We start from the raw sequence: 19545 nt of genomic DNA, 5'->3' as shown, positions 1-19545 counted from the left end.
GATTCCTTTACACTTTCTGTGCCAATAAATGTCTTCCTCTTCCTACGCTAAAGGTGTATTTAATCCTGTGAGAAGAATTTGAATGCCATTTATTGTGAATAGGTGTGACTTCAACTTATGGTAGATTGCATTAATTCAGTTCATGAGCCTTTTTTGGTATAATTGTTAAACTAACACAAAGCGGGGTTTTTTGAGTACTTCAACATAAGGATTTGGTTTTAGTCTGTAAAATATTGAAATGGTGTTTTTATTTTTTTTTAATTAAAAATCATTCTAAATTACCAGAAAACATGTTTTAAATACTCTGTTATTCACTTACAGCTGCCAAAACATAGTACAGTGAAATAATGGTCTGCTAGCCTGCTAAACAAGTGTCCAGCTTCCACAATGCCTGTGCAGGCAGCTCAGTGGACAGAATTTCTGTCCTGCCCAATCTGCTACAACGAGTTTGATGAGAATGTGCACAAACCCATCAGCTTAGGTTGCTCTCACACTGTCTGTAAGACCTGCCTGAACAAGCTTCATCGCAAGGCATGTCCTTTCGACCAGACTGCCATCAATACAGACATCGATGTGCTTCCTGTAAACTTTGCACTCCTCCAGTTAGTTGGAGCCCAGGTATGATTTAAGCAGCTCTTTGTTTTGCCACTTCATGTTATTACCATTTACATGCCAGTTGCAATATGCGTGCTGATGTTTTTCCCCTAGTTTTAGTCTAAAAAAAAAAAATGGTGAGACTTTAACTTTGTAATATTTAGGAGTCCATACATACTCTAAAAGCAACCACACCGTTTTCAGGACCATCGTCTTATCATAAAAAGAAAACATGTTCTAGCTGCAAGCTGAATTCTGGTTTAAAAAGGCTCTTGAACTGTGACTGGAGAAAAATACACATTAGGAAACGGACAATTATCTGTCACAATTGTCATTAGAAAAGTGAACCTGCAGATTGCACTCGTTCATCATACTCTTGCAAGGAATCTCGTTTCTACATGTCACATGTTCGAAAGTAGCTAGCTGTTTAACCAAGTTTCAGAAGTGTGTGTGTGTATAATTTTTTTTTTTTTTAAATATGCATGATGATCGCTTTTCAGTTGCTTTTGCAGACACTGGCTAATCAGGCCAGGAATGTTCCCAGTACTGTCTCGTAGCAGTGGCAAAACAGCGATTATATAATCAGTACTGCGCTTTATGGAGACTAAATAAGTCTGTTCACCTTATGCTGATTCATATGCTTTTTCATATTACTCTTGCTGTAACACCTGGGTGATGCAGTAAGAAGATGCTTTTTACTTTGCTTTTTAATGTCTTGTATGCCTTGACACAGCTATTGGTAACACTATCAATGTCAAAGTGGTTTTATTTCTCAAGTTCACGTGTTCCTTTCATTTTTTTATTTCTAAGTTTGTGTCAAATCACTGTCTTGATCTTACAACGTTCATTTTCTTGGTCTCCTAACTTCTTGCAATGTCTTTCAAACAATTTAATGTATTGTGACTAGTACTCCCTCTATTTTCATTGTCTGACCTTGTTACTCTGAGTTTTTTTTCCACCAAGTTTGCTAGTTCTTCTCTTTAAAGATTTCAGCATGCCCAAATTATGCTTAAATTACTAACTTTGCTTTTGATTTTTCTTATTATTTTCTTGCCAGTTCATTTTTTCTCTCCATAGTAAATCATGCTGATCTGGTACACTGATCATCCACTCAGATCTTGTGTTCTTCATTCAAGTAACTTCTCATTAGACCTTGGTTATTGTTTTCTATCCTACTTTTGTTTTTAATGTGTTGAGTACAAACAAAAATAACTTTTCATCACCCTGATCCTCATCTTGGGTCCTTTTTATTATTCCTTATTACATTCTACATACCTTGGGTGGATCCTGTCATTCACTTCTCTAAAAAGCAGTGGACATCTGCAGCATTGTGTAATTAATAGTGGTGGTGTTGGTACCATCATAGGCGTATCAAATAGGTCAGCCGGGTATATATAATTCTTCTCCCCCCTCCTCCCCCTTGCATTTTCTTAGGTACCTGATCATCAGACAGTGAAGTTGAGTAATGTAGGAGAGAACAAACATTATGAAGTAGCAAAGAAATGTGTTGAGGATTTGGCACTCTACTTAAAGCCGTTAAGTGGAGGAAAAGGTGAGTATCTGCTGAACAGCGGAATTTTGATGTCGCTTACTTCTAACAGCACTGTGTTTTCAGCACTGATTTTAGATGTCAATGGGATAATCCTCTCATTTTTGTAATAAATTTTCCCTTATCTCTTTAAAAGTTTATTCATACCTGTGACACTTGATTTTTATATTTTAAGTTTACAAAATACTATTTTTTGTTTAATACTATTTCCTTGGGGCTAACTTTATACTAAAGCTGAATTTTCCTTAAGGGATGGGTTTGATGTCAATTTAAGACTTTAATTAAAATTCTTTTTGATAATCAATTACAGAGTTGCCCAAGAGAAGGGAAGACGCCTGTGACTAGTATCTAAGTCCTAGAGAAAGATGCATACTACTAGACATTTTTGTCTTGTTCAGATAAATTTGTCTGATTAGAAGCAATTATTTGCCTTTTCTCTGTTTCTTTGAAGGTGTTGCAAGCTTGAATCAGAGTGCACTGAGCCGTCCAATGCAAAGGAAGCTTGTGACACTGGTGAATTGTCAGCTGGTGGAGGAAGAGGGTCGGGTTCGAGCTATGAGGGCAGCTCGATCACTGGGAGAGAGAACCGTTACAGAACTGATCTTGCAGCACCAGAATCCTCAGCAGCTTTCTGCCAATCTTTGGGCTGCTGTCAGGGCACGAGGATGCCAGTTTCTAGGACCAGGTAAGGTACCTGTAGAATCTGCAACAGAGTATATTTAGCTATACCTTTTCTTAACAAAAAATTCTTTGGAAATTTCTTCTGTTCAGTTGAAGATGTAATTCTGTTTTTCAACTTTTTGCCAGGAAGAAAGAAGGGGAAAAAAAATAGACAAGTTAGTAAAATCTGCTGTTCTAAAGTTTTTGGGTCATCTCCCCCCTTATTAACTGTTCTTTGAAATTGTGAGGTAGTATTTTGAAAATCCTGGCAAAGAAGAGCAAAGAAGCATGCTTTCTGCACAGTTTGTAATGCAGTGTAACTGTAATGCTGTCTGGTTGTACTGCCGCCTGATTAGAACTGGATAGGAAACTGCAAATGCTCTCTTGTTCTTACTTTAGCTATAAATACCATCAGCCTAACTTTAGTTGCAGCATACTTTTTAATTTTAAAACCTATATTGATCAGGTTTATATATTTGATAAAAATAGCAAATAGTTAATGCTGCTGAAGCAAGCACAGAAATGAGAAGGAAATTCTGTTTAAACTGCAAGTAGTCCTGCCTTGATGCCAATAACTGACGATAGCATTCCTGTAGTGTTCCCATATTTATTTTATATAGTTTCATAGAATCATAGAGTGGTTTGGGTTGGAAGAGACCTTTAAAGGTCTTCTAGTCCAAACCCCTGCCATAAGCAGGGACATCTTCAACTAGATCAGGTTGCTCAGAGCCCTGTCCAACTTGACCTTGAATGTTTCCAGGGATGGGGCATCCACCACTTCTCTGGGCAACCTGGGCCAGTGTCTCACTACCCTCAGCGTAAAACATTTCTTCTTTATATCTAGTCTAAATCTACCCCCTTTTAGTTTAAAACCGTTATCCCTTGACCTATCACAACAGATCCTGCCAAAAAGTTTGTCCTCATCTTTCTTTTAAGCCCCCTTTAAGTACTGAAAGGCTGCAGTAAGGTCGCTCCAGAGCCTTCTCTTCTCCAGGCTGAATAGCCCCAACTCTCTCAGCCTGTCCTCACACCAGAGGGGCTGCAGCCCTTGGAAGCATCTCCGTGACCTCCTCTGGCCCCGCTCCAGCAAGTCCATGTCTCTCCTGTGCTGAGGCTGCCGAGCTGGAGGCAGCACTGCAGGGGGGTCTCCCCAGAGCGCAGCAGAGGGGCAGAATCCCCCCCCCCCCCCTTCGCCCTGCTGGCCACGCTGCTGGGGATGCAGCCCAGGATGTGGGCGGCTTTCTGGGCTGCAAGTGCACATTGCTGACTCATATCTGGCTTTTCATCCACAGTACCCCCAAGTCCTTCTCAGCAGGGCTGCTTTCAATCCCTTCATGGCCCAGCCTGTGCTGATACCAGGGATTGCCCTGATGTAGGTGCAGGACCCTGCACTTGGCCTTGTTGAACCTCATGAGGTTCACACAGGCCCACGTCTTGAACTTGTCATGGTGTAGTGTTGATGAGGTGTCCAAAATGACAAAGGCTACAAGACTGCACAGTGGGGCAAAGTATAAAAACTGCACTAGCGATGTGTTTATTACTGGAATTTAGTCTTAGCTCTTTAAGTTACTGTGCTTAGAGTGCTTCTAAATACTTCTTCTAAACTAGCGGATTTCTTAAAATGTTTACAAAGTTTTTTTTCTTATTATTAGTGAAATGAAAAGTAATAAGAATTATGTTCAAGATGATTGAGGTGCGCCTAGTTATGGTGATAATATATGATGGCCTTGCTGTTTCCTGGCAATATATTTCATTTCCTATGTTTTATTTTTGTGTGTTAAAGCTATGCAAGAGGAGGCACTGAAACTTGTATTACTGGCACTGGAAGACGGCTCTGCACTCTCCAGAAAAGTCCTGGTACTTTTTGTTGTGCAAAGGCTAGAACCAAGATTTCCTCAGGCCTCTAAAACGAGCATTGGTCATGTTGTGCAGCTACTGTATAGAGCATCATGCTTTAAGGTATAATAACAATATTTGAAGTTTGTTCCTGTACATTAGTGCAGCTCCAGAGAACCTAACCTAGGATTAGTATCTTTCACCTGTGAAATGTTACATAAATTCTGTTTCTAGGCATTTAAATAGTGTAGACTGTAAGATTTTTATCTAGAACTGTCATGAAGTAGTTGTTTGATATTTGAAATTCCCTGCAAAAGGAACAAATGGTCACATGTGGAATTAGCCAGAATAGATTGCAAAATTACTGCCTGTCATCTGGAAATTATCTCCTCTGAAAGAACATGATAATGATATCGCAATATCATTAAACTAAACATTAAAACAATGAGACCCGTTGCTCTCCTTTATGACAAATGTCTTCTGTAACCTTAGTTTTACTTAAGGCTTATAGTGGACTCTCAGTTAAATATTCTGTTCTTTTAACGTCAATATCTTAAAATTTTTCTTCCTTTCTATTATTTGTCACTTCTAGAGATTTTCCTGTTTCTTTAAGTCATCCTTTAATATTGCATAGGAAAACCTACTAGTAGAACTACTAAATACCTATCTCCTGTGACTTAAGCAAATCTGATTACTTTCCTAGTTGGAAGTAGTGAATTGGTGTGATTTTGCACCTGTTATGCTGTAAAAACTTGAAGAGCTGGTGTTTCTGCCTGTGCACTGCTAGCTAAGTGGATAAATAGATGGAAGAAAACAAAGTATATGCCAAATATACAAAAGCAATAGTGTTGTGATTTGTGCTGTGTAACTGTCTTTCTCTGATGGAGATTTTTTGTTAAAGGAAGAGTATTTACCTATTACTATTTATTAGGTCACTAAAAGGGATGAAGATTCTTCTCTGATGCAACTTAAAGAAGAGTTTCGGAGTTACGAGGCTTTGCGGAGAGAACATGATGCCCAAATTGTTCACATTGCCATGGAAGCAGGACTTCGAATATCACCAGAACAATGGTCTTCCCTTCTTTATGGTGACTTGGCACATAAATCACACATGCAATCCATTATTGACAAGGTGCGTCAAAGGGATAATTTTAGTATCTTTGTAGGATTAGATTTGACTATTAAATGTTAAAATAAAAATCCAAGAACTGCTTGAGTTAACTTTTTATCTTTAGTTGTATCAAATATTAATTAACAATAGAATAAAGGGGGGGTTTCCCACTGTAGTGTATTCTTCATATGAAGACATTTTGGTTTTCAGTAGTTTAAGACTAATTCCCTTTTTTGTGTCTTATGATGAAGCTTCATAGGGCAGATTCTGAGCTGAGAAATAAAATTTCTCTCCACTGATACTCTCTATATGCCATCTGAAGACACTACATACTGCATTTAGGAACCAATGTAATGAAAATATTTTCAAGATTAGTAGTCCACAGTTTTAAGATGCAGCACACTAACACTCACTTTGTTTTCAGCTCCAATCTCCAGAATCTTTTGCAAAGAGTGTACAAGAATTGACAATTGTCTTGCAGCGTACAGGGGATCCTGCAAACTTAAACAGGCTGAGGCCTCATTTAGAGCTCCTGGCAAACATAGATCCAAATCCAGGTACGCAAATGAAGCTTTTTAAACATTTCTTGATATTTTTTGTATCTGGCAAAGTAAATTATCGATAACCTCCATTCCTGGTTTCAAAATTCATATTAATTAAAAGAGTATATCATAAACTCTTCTTCAGGTCTCTCTGAGTTCTATTGTAGTACTTGGTGTTTTGAACTACTAGAAGAGTTGCCTCTTATTTATGATACTACTGGAATTATTGACAGAATAACAAGCCTGCTTTTAATAATTTTAGATGCAGCATCTCCAACATGGGAGCAGCTGGAAAATGCAATGGTTGCTGTAAAGACTGTGGTACATGGGCTGGTGGATTTCATTCAGAATTACAGTAGAAAAGGCCATGAAACTCCACAGGTAACTATACTCGATCGTTGCATTATATGTCTTAATGTACATTTACTGAAAGATGCAACTTTGAAAAACTACTATTGATTTGAAATATTTATGACCATTTCTGTGGAATAATCGATGATGCTGTTATTTACTGCATTCAGGGTTTGAGAACTCAACATTTCTGAATATGGAATGCAGCAGAGCTTGCTGTAGTGAGAGCCGTACAATGGCATAGTACTTAGCCCGTCAACAAGAAGTTTCCTTAGTTTTCTGATTAAAGGTGCCAAACATAAAAACATATCATGGATGTGTTTTGTGTATTTTAAGCCTATTTTTATGTAAATGTCTGTTAGATTGTAAGAGGAATGTCTTGTGTGTGTTTGGTTTTTTTTAAAGCCGCAACCAAATAGCAAATACAAAACAAGTATGTGCCGAGACCTTCGACAGCAAGGGGGATGTCCAAGAGGAACAAACTGTACATTTGCTCATTCTCAGGAAGAGCTTGAAAAGTGAGTGTGGGAGACTTCTTTTTTTCTTTTTTTTTTTCTTTTTAATTTAAGTCCAAGCAATCTCCATAGGATTTTGAAAACAGTTTCTTCTATACATTTATTCATTCAGAAGGATTTGTGAATCTCTTGAAGTGACAGCTCTTTACGTGAAAGTACAGTAAAGCAATGTCTGCAAACTAATTCCAGTTTTATCTTTTATTTTACCCCGTATGAAGTAAAGTTTCCTTTCCTGAAACTGAGTCTGAGTTCAGTGTCTGTCAGGGATTGGTTATATCACCGACAAGGTAGAGAATGTTAATTACGTTTTAATTGATGAAGAAGTAAAGTGAGTATGTAACATCTGCCTTCTTGAAGATGTTTTCACCCAAATCCATTTTCAAAGAACTGCAGAAGTGGATCTTCTAAGAGGAGAAATGATCTTTGGTTACAAGGAAGACGTTGATGTTTGTCCTGGTTTGAGGTATTTGCAGATTGTTCAAAATAAGCCTGAGTTTTTGAAGTCTTGTAATTTTGGGGTATCGTATTCCTCTCAGTCCCTTCCTTTTGCTAGTTTTACAAATACATTAAACGTCACAATAAGCAGTTTTTAAATAATCTGTGTTTTGTGTGTCTTTGTACATGTGCTTGTTTTTAGATATCGCTTGAGGAACAAAAAAATCAGTGCAACAGTGAGAACATTCCCCCTTCTAAATAAAGTTGGTGTAAATAGCACTGTCTCAACCACAACAGGAAACGTAATTTCTGTCATAGGAAGCCCTGAAGCAACAGGGAAGATGGTGCCAAGTACTAATGGAATAGCTAATCTAGAAAGCGGTGTTCCCCAATTGATCCCTCGCTGTGCAGACACTTCCTTGAGAGCTTTGGAGAACACCAAGAAGGGAGGGAAGACTGGTGCCAATGGCCAGAATGTTTCTGGATCCCCTACAGAATCACTACCTGAAAAGTAGGTAACTTTTTTTCGTAAAGATAACTAAGCACAACATTTTGCTTTTGGGCTTATCGTGGAGTTTGTGGATGGCAAACAATAGATACTGAATTCTGGTCCTGGCTTGCAGTTGTTGCTGATGCTGACTGGCTGCAGAGTTGTGTAAGATCTCGTACTGCAGTACAGATACTGTTATAGAAAGTCTGTGGATTCAAGTTGTCAGATCCGTTGTTTTAGCTGTTGAATACTTCCATGCAATGTAGATAAAATGGTAAATCTCTCCCTTTATCTATTACTCTGTTGTTCTCAGTCTGGTTTCTGAATTATTATTGGGTTATTACATAAAAATAAAACAGAAAAACTTACACTCAAAATTTGACATTTCCTGAAGTCGAGAAGGGTGCACATAGTGCATAGTCTCTTAATAATCCTGGAAACCTTCTAGTTTTGGGGTTTTCCCTTAAAAATTTTTAGATACTTCTCCAGGAAGCACTGAGCCTCTAAACAACTTCTCAAAGCCTTGGTCATTACCAGAATACACTTACAAATGGTATGTAAGCTTCTGAGTATATATAAAACATTTATATCCGCTTTTGAGTTCTCTTAGGAGAAAGTCTGAGATGTAATAATACTATCAGTTTGTGGTATGAAAAATAAAATTCCAGAGGAAGTGACATGGCCCAGAGTTCCACATTACGTGAGAGTGTACACAAAGAGATGACCAACTGAAATAAGTAAAGATCTGCTTAATGATTTCTTGGTAATCCTTTTCAGTAAAATTGGCTCTCCACCCAAGACTCCTGTAAGCCAGGCAGCAGCTACCTCAGCTGGTCCTCCTAATATTGGAACAGAAGTTAATTCTGTGCCTCCAAAATCCAGCCCATTCGTTCCCAGAGTACCTGTCTACCCTCCACATTCTGATAATGTTCAATATTTCCAAGATCCCAGAACTCAGCTGTCATATGAAGTTCCACAGTACCCGCAGACAGGTGAGTGAGATGAGTGCTGGATCAAAAATAGATCTGAACTTTTCACTAGATAAGCCTGAATGCTGAAAAATAACTTTTATCTCAGTTTTGTGGATTTCTTTTTAATATCAGCTGAATCTCCACTTAATGGAACACTAATCTGGTCTGTTGCTGAGTATGGGAAGGACCTATAGTTTGTTCCCAGCGTTGGTTGTTCTTGTCTTTGTGTGCTGTGTGATATGCAACTTGTACCTCAGCATCCAGAAGAACTCGAACTTCAAGGTCTTTCATCTACTTTTTCCTTTGTTAGCGTTTAATTGTGTTTATTTAGGCTTGCTTACCTCATGCCCTATCCATGAGGGTATCCATAGACAGGATTTGGACCCAGAAGCATAGCATGCTTCTACTGTGAGACTTATACATCTTTGTGCTTGCTCAAATGTTTTTGAAAGGTTTCAGTCATCTTCTTAGATATTAGTGTGCATGTTTATATTCAGGCAAACAGTTAGGTGTTACAGCATCAGGTCATTCACAAGCTCTCAAAACAAAAGGTAGAGGTGTGCAAACAATCCTCTCCAAAGAAAAAAGAATAAGCCAAGTGTGAAATGGTTATTTATGGACCTTTGGAAGTACTTTTATTTTTTTTTTTTTTTAGCAATATAGCTTTTTATTTTAGAGATAACTGTTTTTACTTCCTATATAAAGAATTGCTTAAGAGGCTGTGTTTTCAGTTGCGTAGTTATACCATAGGAGCAATGGCAGAGAAAATCCATTATCCAGATTGGGTCAAGGTGGTAAAGGGTCAGCACTACATCTGCAAGTATGGTTGTCATATGTGAAATTATATTCCACAGAAATACAATAGGGTCAGTAACAGGTTTGTAAAGTATGACTCTTTATTCTCTAAAGGTACTTATCGACACTATTTACAGTTTTAGAAGGTGTAAAAATTCTGGGTCATTTGTGGTTACATTAAATATGCCTTTTTCCAATTTTAAAGGATATTATCCACCACCTCCAACAGTACCAGCTGGTGTGGCTCCCTGTGTTCCTCGCTTTGTGAGGTCCAATAACGTTCCAGAATCCTCCCTCCCACCTGCTTCCGTGCCATATGCCGATCATTACAGTACATTTCCCCCTCGAGATCGACTGAATTCTCCTTACCAACCTCCTCCTCCGCAGCCGTATGGACCAGTTCCTCCTGTCCCTTCTGGAATGTATGCTCCAGTTTATGACAGCAGGCGCATCTGGCGCCCACAGATGTACCCACGAGATGATATTATTAGGAGCAATTCTTTACCTCCCATGGATGTGATGCACTCATCTGTCTATCAGACATCATTACGTGAGAGATACAACTCTTTGGATGGGTATTACTCTGTGGCTTGTCAACCTCCAAACGAACAGAGGACTGTGCCTTTACCGAGGGTAAGTGAGAGCCAGGAAGGGAAGGAGGTAGTCTTGGTTCTGAAGGTCATTACTGAAAAGTTGGTAAATAATTAGCATAGATTTCTTGTGTTTATTTGGGGTTACAGTGATCAAGACATGTGACCTGGACAAAGTTCTTGTTTTGTTTTTAACCTTAATAAAATGGGCTTGTAAAATAGACTGCTCAAATCTGCATTAGGACCGGAGCCCCTCTGCCTCTTTAACTCCCATGCGTGTTGCTTCAACTACATATTTAAGATTTGAGTTGCCGTACATAGGCCAGGTTCTCCTCCAAATCATTGTGAAATTATTCTAGTGCATTCTGATTACAGTATGATAGGATATACAGTTTTATATTTATTATTGCTAGGAGCCTTGTGGTCATTTGAAGACTGGCTATGATGAGCAGTTAAGACGGAAGCCGGAGCAATGGGCACAGTACCACACGCAGAAAACTCCTCTGGTATCTTCAACCCTTCCTATGGCAACACCATCTCCAACACCACCTTCTCCTCTCTTCAGTGTAGATTTCAGTACAGAGGTGGGAAGCCAGAGAACTACTTTATTTTTCCTTCCTGTTAGACGCCATTTAATATTTCTAGTAAAGAGTTTCTACCTGCCATCTATCGTTCGTAAAATTAAGTTCATCTTCCAGCAAAATGAAAGTAATTCCAAATTGAATGAATTCACTATTAGATATTAAGGTGATGCTAAACATGATTGATGAAAAAAGGTCAAGAAATGAAGTGATTCAATTTACCCCCACTAAAGAAAATGTAATTTTATTAAACTAGCTTTGTGAACCTACACGTCTTTGTGTAGGGAACAACAGTTGTTTTCCATTACAAAGGACTTTCCCTTTTATAGTCCAAATGGTGTTATGACATGATGAGTAGACTGAATCAAGCTGTAAATGCTTGTCAAGTCCTGGAGAATACATATCCCTTAAAAATGGCAAAGGGCACTGGTAGAATATTGTGTATGTATGTGATAAATTCTGTAAACAAAAATGGAAACTCAACAAATAGAAATAGTATGCTTTGTAGAAAAAAAAAATATCTTGTGATATTTATTTTCTATATGTGTAAATTAAATGCATCCAAGAAAGTAGTTCGAGAACCACTGTGCCAAGCACTCTTTGCTGTGGTTTGACAGGTCCGTCGATGATAGACTGAGATTATTCAGAAAAGGTCTTGTAAGGTACTTGAAGTCCCTTATGGGTGCATTCAAGGTAGATCAGGATTTAGTCCTTTTCTTCCAAGTTGGAGGGTTTGAAGTCATACTTCTATCTGTCACTAGCTTATACATTAAAGGAAAATGCATGGCTTCCTCTCAATTTAATTGCTGTAGGTATTTGCCTGAAGAAACCTGCCACTAACGTAGTGACACTGATTTCAGTCTCTCATCTTGGCAGACCAGGCAGTTATTTGCTTGCCCTTCTTTGACAGCTGTCAGCTGCAGTGGTTTAAAATTTGACAGAATGGGTTTTATTGTCTCTGAGTCAAGTCTTGAATAAGGCTAGAATTTCTTGATTGACTTTTCAGATAACTTAATAAAATAGCAATAAATGTCTTTTCTTATTTTAAGACTGAATTCCCTGTTTTTATTATTCACTTCATATTTATTCCCTTTTCCGTAGTTCTCAGAGAGTGTCAGTGATTTGAGTGGAACTAAATTTGAGGAAGACCATCTCTCTCACTATTCACCGTGGTCTTGTGGCACTATTGGCTCTTGTATAAATGCTATCGACTCAGAGCCCAAGGATGTGATTGCCAATTCAAATGCTGTGTTAATGGTAGGGGTTTTCTGCATGTTACCTCATTAGTGTAATGATGCTTACATGCTGAAGTGTCTTTTGTTTGGTTAAACAAGCCTTTGTTTTTTTTAAAGTTGATAGCATTTATTCTTAGTATTTTAAAGTAGTTCTGCCCATTTGGAGTTGTTTGGAATATCTCTTCCCAGTTTTGTAAATAAACAATCTATTTACTTCAGTGACAGAATGTAGTGCCGTGAATAAAATTCTCAGATGTCTGAAACAACTATTTTAATAACAGCTCTCTGTAAATCAAACAAATATTTTGAGTAGGTGGTCTGTAAACTGTTCAGAATTCATTAATTTTAAGTATGTTCTCCAATTATTAGAGCAGGATAGAAATTTTTTACTACTTAATTTTGTTCGTCTCTCTTCAGAGTTCTTTATGTAAATGTACATGTGTACACATACATCCTTACAATTTCTGAGGCACCTAACATAGTCTCAGAATATGTTGCGGTGGCAGGCTTGACTGGTTAATACAGGGTCGTTGTGGCCAGTTCAGAGCAGGTGTGTCCATTGCAGAAACACATTTCTTATCTGGCTTAAGTGCCATAGTCCCTCTGTATGAATGAATCACTGGCCTTTTCAGGAATCTAAGATTTGCTACGTTGCCATTGTTTCAGAAAATCTTTACTTTGAAGTTAATCCCAAGAGCAATACGTACTCACAGAGAAAAGTTGAAATACTGTGGACCCAAGATAATCAGCGTGAACTTAATCTTGACTGCTTTGTACCCACAGAGAATCTATATGAACTATTTTCCTAGACTGTACCTCTTACTTGGTTGGAAGGCATGTTCTTCTCTAATAAACAGTTTAATGCCAATAAATCTGTGAAGATAAAATACAACTTATTTTTTTATCACCCAATTTCCATGAAAGTTAAAGTTAACTTGGGGACAAAAAATATGTAGTATGAATCACGGTATGCAGCTTACCTCTAGAGGGGTAATAGCTCATGTTTTTTGGAGACTTTCTGCTATATAAGGTAGCAGGTTACCTTTGTGTCCTATGAAACAAGTGTAACCAAATCTCATCGCAAGCCTTCTTTGATACTGCTTCCTTTAAGTATAGGAAAGGGTACTGAAGGACCTTAAAGCATACTGGAACTTTTTCTACCCGAAAACACAAACTTGGAAAACCAAAATTATTTCTTCTAACACTGGCAATAACTTTCTTGTGGTCAGTTTGCCATTAAAGGGCAGTAGTTAAATGGTTAAGGCCCACTTGGCTTTCTAGTTGGACAGATTTTCAGCATTGTATTCAGCAACAATAATCAGAAAGTTATTGGCCAACTGAAGAATCTGAATAACCTCAAATGAGTCCATGTATCTTCTGTCTCCTAAATATGTAGGATTTGGACAGCGGCGATGTTAAAAGGAGAGTACATTTATTTGAAACTCAGAGAAGGGCAAAGGAAGAAGATCCTATAATCCCATTTAGCGATGGACCGATCATCTCCAAGTGGGGTGCGATCTCCAGGTCATCCCGCACGGGTTATCACACAACAGATCCTATTCAGGCCACTGCTTCCCAAGGAAGTGCTACTAAGCCCATCAGTGTATCAGGTACAAGTACAGGCTTTGTATGACAATATAGCATACATCATGAGCATTTCATCCTGTTCGTGCTTACCACAGCAGTGAAGATGAAAAGAGCTATGACACCTGAATATCCACTTTAAGAACAGAGAAGATAATGAATGGTATTGTAATGTGTTACAGATTATGTCCCTTATGTCAATGCTGTTGACTCAAGATGGAGTGCCTATGGCTCAGATTCTACTTCATCAGCACGTTATGCGGAACGGTATGGACTTTTTTTCTGTGTTCTTTTAAAAGCATTTTCTGTAGCTTGCTGTTCTTCAAAATCCTGCATGTAGGGGAAAGAAACTGGAGCTAGTAATAGGCGTTCTTCATTTTAAAGTAAAAGATTTTTTTTCCTATCCAGCATAAAGCCTTAGAAAAACTATGGTAAAACTTGCATAGTCTTTAATACTTAATGCAGCTAATAATAGGCAATTACTAGCAATGTGTTCCTTGAGAGAACTAGTCAAAGAATTGGAGTCAGTACTGCCAAGCTGTCATGTCAAAATCTGTGATCTTGAGTGGCTTCTCTGAAGTTCTCTTGCCACATCTTAGCCATGTGTAAAATAAAGACGTTTGCTTCCAATAGTGGCTTGGAGTATTGTGAGCCCCAATGAAGATGAAGAACACATTGTCTTAGTCACATAGTTTCTGTCCAGAAATCTAACATTGATAGACTAATGAAGTTTATGGGGCCTTTGATTTAGAGAACTTGTTTTTAATTCCTAGTTTTGCCTTCTTTCTCTTAAAGGGACAGATTCATAGTTACAGATTTGTCCGGTCACAGAAAGCATTCCAGCACTGGAGATCTTCTGAGTATTGAGTTACAGCAGGTAAGATCAGATATTATACCATGTGGGTTTTTTAAATTAAAAAAAAAAAGTGATTTAGTAAAGTAATTTTCAAATAGATTTTATTAGTGTAGCTTACAGAAAATAGTACAATTGACAAAACGATCAATAAGGGTTAACTAGACACTAGTACCACAACACTTAAGTATGATGCATAAAGACTGCTAATATGAGCTGTTTCATTGACATTAGTAAGGCCGTTTTTGGGAGACAGTCGTGGGCCTGATACACGTCAGCAAATGCAGAACAAAATAAGTGCTGTGCATTAAAGGAACACATAGTTATCCATCTAGCAAAAGAACTGTTCTTTTAATAAGCTCGTTTATTTTGCCATTTGACAAAACATGGTTTAAGTGTAGCTGTTGGTAACTGGTATGTTTCTTTCTGTAGGCCAAAAGTAACTCATTATTACTTCAGAGAGAGGCGAATGCACTAGCCATGCAACAGAAGTGGAATTCTCTGGATGAAGGCAGTCGTCTTACTTTAAATCTTTTAAGCAAGGAAATTGATTTGAGGAATGGTGAGGTAAAGAAAGGGGTAATTGGGATGAAAGGTTTTTTGTATATTGGGATTTGAGGTTTTCTGTATATACATGAGTGCATGCATTTTAACTAAGAGATAAAATTCTTAGTTTTAACATTCCCAAATATTTATAACACATTTTGTGCGAGTTAAGTCACTGCTGTTGTTGCACCCAGTTATTTCCCTGAGATCAAGTGGGGGCACCTGCTATGGTGCTGTTCCAGTCATCCATTTACAAAATGGGAAGAATGTGACAATCCATTTCCATGCAATCATTACTTTTCGTTCTACTTGTACACGTTAAATCTAAACATTCTGCCAATGGACACTCTAGAAATTTCTACTTCAGTATTCCTTTTTTCTGTTTCAGTACTTTAGCGTGAATAGATTTAGCTTTGCATCCTGTGTTGTCTATGCCTGAAGTTCTATTGGTGTCTAACTAGCTCTTTTGTGTTGCAGAAATATTGTGTCCTAGAAATGCGTCTTGTGTCTTCACTTCAATACTTGAGTGTTGTGTGAAGCAGGTGAGAAGCCAACTTGATATTTACAGAACATATTAATTCTTTTTTTAGACTGATTATACTGAAGACTGTACAGACGCAAAGCCAGATCGAGACATTGAGCTGGAGCTGTCAGCCCTTGATACAGATGAACCTGATGGGCAAGGTGAACAAATAGAAGTAAGTAAAAAAAAATCTGTTTGTCTAAAGAGGTCACTGGGTCCTTTCTTTAGTTATTAAAAAACTTCCAGAATTTCTTTGTGAATTAGTAGGAATATGTTGATAGCAAAGGCTTTTGTTTTTAGTCTTTGTAGTGATGTCAGACATTTGCCTTACATTAACACTAGGGGTCTCTTACTTTTCATTCAGATACCTGGCAGTTAACATTACTGAAGTTAAAAGCAGCTCACTGCGTTCTTTGTCATAGCTTTCAGCTTTTTGCTCTTTATCTTTTGATAGCATTAGTAATGATGGGGAATCTGTTCCTTTCCCCTTCCCCTCCAGTGTTGAAACTGTAGTTAATGTTTTACATCAAAGTTTACATTTAAATGTGATCACTTAATTTAAACTTTGTGCTCACCTGATTCTAATAGTAAAGTCATTTAAGTGATTGTAATCCAGTGTTCTTTTGTTTTCACTACTGCTCCATTGTTTGATTGTAATCCTGTGCATCTGCCCCAGTTTCTTCTATGTTATTTCCTCCTTTGCTGTGCAGTCATAAAACATTCTGGTGTTCTTCCCAGGCATTAGGATCAGTTGTCATTTTTTTAAAGCATCATACACTTAAAAGAAATTAAGGTCCTTATCTTGTACATATTCCTTAATAGATTCCAGTACTGGTTTACAGTACTGGCTACAGCTTTTGTTCGCTCTGTGTGTGGTATGTGATGCAGTACTGTAGTATGAATTGTGAATCACCATTACGTGAATAGAAGGACCTTTATCTTCAGCCTTTCCTCTGCCCCTGGTTACTGAAACAGCTCTCGCTGTCTTTATAGCCTCCTTCGTATCTTATCTGATAAACCATTTTTTAGCAACTGATGTTTATACTACTGTTGTCATTTGCTGCCATCTTTGAATATTTGCTTTTTCCTATGGTAAAATGCGGCAGAGATTCCAATAGCATGAAATAAAAAATAAGGAGTCTTATGACGAGACTCCTTGCATCAGCTTTATGTAGTGGAACATAATAGGAAAATTTGAAGCTGGTAGCAACAGTTTTGATGGACATTTCTCCTTTTCTCCTGTAGGAGATTCTGGATATACAGCTAGGTATTAGTTCTCAAGATGATCAGCTGCTCAATGGAACAACTGTAGAGAATGGGCATCCACTAAAGCAGCACCAGAAGGAATCTATGGAACAGAAGAGACAAAGTTTAGGTGAAGACCTTGTGATTCTGTGAGTGTTAGACAAAGCAGCAGTGTCTGCCAGTATTAGACAAACAGCAGCGTCAGAATAGTTGAAGCGTGATTGTTTAAGGATGAACGACGTACCTACTCAGACTTGGATTAGACATCTGCATTGTGTACACATGGTGAAGTGAGAAGAACCTGTTAAGAAACAGAATTAGGTCACGAATACAAAAGTCACGGGATGGTACCATTGTTCGTATGCATTGTTGTAATCATATATACTGAAATGTGTCACAGCTTTCACATTCAGTGAGCAAAAAATACAAAAGTATTTTTATAGTTAACAGAAATTAAGAAAAACTTCAAAAGGTTAAATGTCATACTGTTTGCACAAATCTCCATAGAGAGGTAGTTTTTAAAATACACTATTTTAGGTTTATATGTTCTGTAGTCTTTAATGTGTAATGCAGCCTTTGAAAATGAGGCAGACTGCATTTAACATCTTGAGCGTACCGTTCCATAGTAAGATGTTTAGCCTGTTGCTAAAAATGAGTTTATGTCAGTATTTATTTAATGCACACAATTCAGTTCCGGATACTTGTGCATGTACTTGTTTAATATTTGTGTAACTTATTTTTCTCCTCAGGGAGGAGCAGAAAACAATCCTGCCCGTAACTTCTTGCTTCAGTCAGCCGATCACAACATCTGTTAGCAATGCAAGCTGCCTGCCCATCAGCACAGCAGTCAGTGTTGGCAGCCTCATTTTGAAAACCGCTCACATTATGTCTGAGGATAAAAACGACTTTTTAAAGCCTGTTGCAAATGGCAGGATGGTTAACAGCTGAAAGGCATTCATCTTTCCAGCTTGTGACCACACCATGGAAGCATTTACACTAGCTTTTTATATATATAATATATATTATATAATGTATATTTTTTTTAAAAAAAATAATATTGGGGTCATGCATTTCCTGTGGACTCTTTGATACTTCAAGCCCCTCTCGCATTAGCATTCTGAAGAAAAAAAACTTACTTTACTAGGGTAAGGCGTTCACTTTCCACAAATGAATGGAATTTGGACATTGTTTTACTTAAGCTTAAAGCAGCTTTTTATGAGTTTGTAGCAATCCGGTGCGGTATCTGAGCCATTCTTGTTTAAAATGGCTTCTGTAGAAAACTAACAACTCAGTTATTTAAACTAGCAGGATCCTACGATGATACATCTAGTGAAAGGAAGACTAACTTATTTGTCTCTATTTTGTTTCATGAGAGAAGAACTTGTGTCTTGTTGCAGCTGCTTTTTCTTTAGTTGTGGAACTTTGCATGGAGTATTGTTTCCTGTTTGAAGACTGAGAGGTGGAGATTTGGACTTGAGACTTTTACAGGGTTAACACACCATTAGCTTTGCACTGCTACGTTATTTGCAGGTCTGTGGTGCAGTGCTTTGCTGCAGCTTTTTGTTTCCAGTTTTCCCCCCCTGCCAATTTCCGCTTTAGTACTGTAGATACACACAGGCTACTTGTCCAAGTAAAGTTATCAGAAGTAAACCAAGTGCCTAAGTCCTCCAGCTAATGTACTAGGTATTGATTTCCCCAAGTTATACGTGAAACAATTTTCAACCATTTTGAGAAATTATGCACTAATGTAACAGCAATTTTGGGTTTGGTTTGGGTTTTTTTTTCTTTTTTTTTATTGATAGTTCTCAACTTGGAGATTATAGAATCCAGATGACTTGGCAAAAAGTATCAGGTGCTCTTGGCTTTCCTTTGAAAACCCTGTATGTAGTGTTTGCACTGACTAACAAGATGGTATTGCTGGTTTTTTGTACTGTTTTGTTTTTAATTTAAACTAAATATTGGGAATTTAAGGCGGTTGTATTACCTTTGTTAAATGTTGTTAATCATAATTTTGTATTCAGGTTTAATTTTTGCTTGTTCAGTGGCAACTTATTTTCAAAGACCTTGAAAATACAATAATATAGCATTATCTGACCTTCAGAGTACTGAAAAGTGTATGAATTTATGCCCTGTTAGGATGTGACTGAGAATCATGTTAGACATGTCAACTGAAAATTGGTTTTCATAAATACACACAAACTAGAGCCCTGGGCATATTTTTTTTTTTTCTTGAAGCTTAAAAATCCACTTTTTTTGGGGGGGGGGGGAAAGAAAGCAGGACTCTCCCTCCTGATGATTACTATCTTCTTGTTTGTCCTCTTACTTTCCTTTGTGACAAGTTTTACATTTTTTTTTTTATGTTTTTATTAACTTCTGTGAAGTTGTTTACTCTGAAAATTGTACTGGAATATTTTAAGCCAAGCTGATCTTTCACCAGGTGTACTGCATGTAAGGGCTTTTCCTGCTAGCAAAATGCTTAAAGAGGATCATGTTACTGGTCGTCTGAGTTGTTATTTTACAAAATCACAGCTATGTGGTC

The 19545-nt window shown here is 37.7% G+C and overlaps 1 protein-coding gene across 1 annotated transcript; it reads left to right on the top strand.

Moving 5' to 3' along the window:
• Window positions 1-387: 387 nt before the first annotated feature.
• Window positions 388-17954, top strand: RC3H2 (ring finger and CCCH-type domains 2; the record flags this gene model as incomplete). The annotated part of the gene is made up of 20 exons (XM_082492569.1): window positions 388-618; window positions 2029-2146; window positions 2595-2828; window positions 4587-4762; window positions 5571-5771; window positions 6175-6307; window positions 6555-6673; window positions 7049-7161; window positions 7796-8104; window positions 8861-9075; window positions 10055-10482; window positions 10853-11023; window positions 12122-12277; window positions 13652-13865; window positions 14022-14106; window positions 14635-14716; window positions 15125-15259; window positions 15829-15936; window positions 17007-17155; window positions 17756-17954. The coding sequence occupies 20 exons, from the start codon at window positions 388-390 to the stop codon at window positions 17952-17954; spliced, it is 3576 nt and encodes a 1191-aa protein (XP_082348695.1).
• Window positions 17955-19545: the final 1591 nt, after the last annotated feature.

The sequence above is a fragment of the Vanellus vanellus genome, assembly GCF_965231255.1.
Source record: "Vanellus vanellus genome assembly, chromosome: 18".
Classification (NCBI taxonomy): Eukaryota; Metazoa; Chordata; class Aves; order Charadriiformes; family Charadriidae; genus Vanellus; species Vanellus vanellus.
The sequence above is the reverse complement of the archived record's forward strand: the minus strand, read 5'-3'. Positions and strand labels throughout refer to the sequence as shown.